This window comes from Alosa pseudoharengus, unplaced genomic scaffold (genome assembly GCF_046254945.1).
Source record: "Alosa pseudoharengus isolate Yale_2024_CS ecotype anadromous, Long Island Sound unplaced genomic scaffold, YU_APseudo_1.1 YU_APseudo_1.1_scf_22, whole genome shotgun sequence".
Classification (NCBI taxonomy): Eukaryota; Metazoa; Chordata; class Actinopteri; order Clupeiformes; family Clupeidae; genus Alosa; species Alosa pseudoharengus.
Window position 1 is genome coordinate 22,326,396 of NW_027468680.1, and position 3,310 is coordinate 22,329,705.

Consider the following 3,310-nt stretch of genomic DNA (forward strand, 5'->3'; position numbering starts at 1 on the left):
TTAGAAATGTATTCTGTTAACTAGTACAAATTGAAACATTGAGACCTTGTCCGAACTTCATATAGTTTAAACATGTCCCTTATCACAATTTGCATTCACTGACGCAATAGTTAGGTTTAGTGAGAAGAGTATTTTCTTCATGACATATAGGTTATATTGGGTGTCAGTATAGCTTTACATATAAAGGGCTACCACAACCATAACCTCACTATAACCATAACGAGATAGCCTACATATGATAGCTCCTGTTTTGCACCTGCCCCCCCCCTCTCTGTGTGAAAGAGAGAGAGAGAGAGAGAGAGAGAGAGAGAGAGAGATGTTAAATCTGCCTCAGAGAAACATGAGGTCAGTGTGGGAATCGCACAAAACCTATAAACTTCTATAAACCTATAAACTTCTGAAACATCAAATGTCTAGTGTGCACTATATGTCGACAAAACACACACACACACACACACACACACAGGGGATAATAACTATCGAAAAACTGGCCATGGAAAGGCAATACATAATCTTCAGACATGCTGCGAAGGCCTAAACCTAGTAATAGCCTACAGCTGACAACCTATGAATATACTGGAACTGATTATACATTGTATATTACTAATAATGCGTTTTATTTGCTTTATTTAAAATAATGTAGGCCTGAGTGATACCATAGCTTGACATAGATCCATCTTGGACCATACCATTTGCGTAAAATGCGTAAAAATTCACCAATAGCTTGCATTAAGGCTATAAACTAAAAAGTCAATATAGACAATCATTTCAAAAAATATTTTCAATTAACTTATTTTGACTCAGATCGGAAGGACGTTAAATGTAGTCTACTAAAATAATCAGCCACTAAAATCGATATTAGTGTCATCATTTATTTTTTCTTTGGGCCACACTAGAAATCCCTCTCTGGTGGAGAAATGATGTTCAAGACCCATAGATTAGGTCATACAATAGAGGGGGACCTTCATTGTGCTTCTGAAGATAGCAGTGGCGCTTATGTCTAGTCAAAGTGCTCTCCAACTTCGGAGAAACTATGGAATTCCCTGTTGACAGCAACGGCACCGCTTCCTCGCTTGAAAAGCCCTCACTCAGCAATTCTGTCAAACAAAATTTACATGGGCTAAAATATCACGCTATATATCATACAGTAAAGTCAAACGCAGTACAGTAATCGATCAGAAAATACAAAATTTAAATAATTAGTTCATTACATCTTTATCTTAAAACGAAAGACATATTTCTGTAATTTATTTTGCTAAAATGTCAATGACCATTGTTCGCCCGTTTAGAACGTTGCTCCGCCCCCAATGTTTGTCGTAAACCTGGCGCTTGGCTACAATAAACCCTGAGATAAGAGCGTCCTGGGCTCGCCTCCTTCTCGAAGGCGATCAATCGGATCTCAGGCGTACTACAAGCACTCTCTTACGTAGACATCCACAAGAAGAGAGCTGATACAACACTGTTGATCTGCTCCACCAAAATCTACCTGTGCGCTTACTGAACCATGTCGTTGAGCCCAAAGCATACAACGCCTTTTTCAGTGACAGATATTTTGAGCCCAATTGAGGAGACCTACAAGAAGTTTAGTGGCATGGATAGTACAGGGAACCTCGCCTCTCCGCTGGGAGCTTACCGACAACCTCAGGTGTCACAGACTGGCATGCAGCAGCACTCTATGGGCCACAATGCCACTGTGGCAACGACCTACCACATGCCACACAGTGTATCCCAATTTTCGCACAGTGCAATGGGAGGCTATTGCAATGGGAGCATTGGGAACATGGGAGACCTCCCGTCCTACCAAGAAACCATGCGAAATAGCGCTGCAGCAACAGGGTGGTATGGTGCAAATCCAGACCCAAGATACTCAACAAGTAAGTTATCCTTTGAATTATTTTACTATTTACTTACTATTTATTCGACATGTCTTTAGATTAAACACACGCCTTACACAAATGTTTGTTCAATGAAATTAGATTTGACAACGAATGATGTTTTTAGATAATAATTTTACGCCCATTGTTTTTTCAAAGTAGCTGGTCTGAAAGTGATTTTTATTTTAATATTCCTGTTGCTATATGCTGTATCATAGGCATTCAAGTTAGCATTAGGCTATACAATTGACTCACATAAAGTTGTGTACATGTATGTCCCTTTGGTATTGAGTTAAGGGCATTCTGCTCATTGAATGGACGCATATGTGTATGTATATTTTTAAGTTTCTAGATTCATGGGACCTTCCACAGGTATGAACATGACCGGGATGGGGACGCTGACGGGCATGACCGACGGATCCAAATCTATGCCAACTCTCCATGCTGCGCCCCGGCGTAAACGACGGGTGCTCTTTTCGCAGGCACAGGTATATGAACTGGAGAGGAGGTTTAAACAACAGAAATACCTGTCAGCCCCGGAGAGGGAACACCTGGCCAGCATGATTCACCTCACACCGACCCAAGTCAAAATATGGTTCCAGAATCACAGGTATAAAATGAAACGACAGGCCAAGGACAAAGCTGCGCAGCAGCTCCAACAAGATAACAACCTTTGCCAACAGCAGCAGTCCCCCCGGCGAGTGGCTGTTCCAGTGCTCGTAAAGGATGGTAAACCCTGTCAGAATGGCTCAAACACACCGACGCCGAACCAACAACAGCAGCAGCAACAACAGAACAGCTCGGGAGTCGTGCTTGTCGCATCTAGTAACGCTATGAACCAGCACCAAAACCAACAGGTCAATGCTTTAGTTCAAGCGCAAGACCTGGAGGAAATGTCACCAAGCCCTCCCTCTCTTCACAGCCAGATGAACAGCATGGCTCAGATGGACACTTCCGCTGTAGATTATACAAATAACATGGTCAGTTCAAATTTGCTCTATGGCAGAACGTGGTAGTACTGATCATAATATTTCCTAAATATATCTACTGAAAACATTAAGCTGGAAAAGGCCAAAAGCAGATGAAACATATCAGGCTGAACTATCTGGTGAGGACAATGTATACCCAACGCGTGAAAACGGACATTATTCACTTGTATGGGGGCATTTTTAAGTAAGACAATTTTTGACCTTTACTTGACACTGGAGAGGCAAGGTGTTTCTGAACTTGTGAACCGATTTTGGACTTCCCTTTAATGCTAACGTAGAATGTTGTTGAATGCGAATGCTGCTCCTTACTCAGCAATGTTACTCCTTACGGGAAGATAGCTGATTAAGAGATCAGGTATGAAGTTTTGATAATGTATCACGCGGCGTGACCCTCGCGCCAGACGCCTAATCATCGATGTAATGGTTATTGTAAACTAATGTATTCAA

At 41.8% G+C, this 3,310-nt stretch overlaps 1 protein-coding gene across 2 annotated transcripts; it reads left to right on the forward strand.

The window, feature by feature from the left end:
- Positions 1 to 1,504: 1,504 nt before the first annotated feature.
- nkx2.4a (NK2 homeobox 4a) lies at positions 1,505 to 2,890 on the forward strand. Of its 2 annotated transcripts, XM_076299972.1 has the most exons (3): positions 1,505 to 1,874; positions 2,220 to 2,672; positions 2,745 to 2,890. In XM_076299972.1, exons 1-3 carry the CDS (start codon positions 1,505 to 1,507, stop codon positions 2,888 to 2,890), a joined length of 969 nt encoding a protein of 322 aa, XP_076156087.1. The 2 variants fall into 2 exon arrangements, with proteins under 2 accessions (XP_076156087.1, XP_076156086.1); XM_076299971.1 differs by having other exon boundaries at positions 2,220 to 2,890.
- Positions 2,891 to 3,310: the final 420 nt, after the last annotated feature.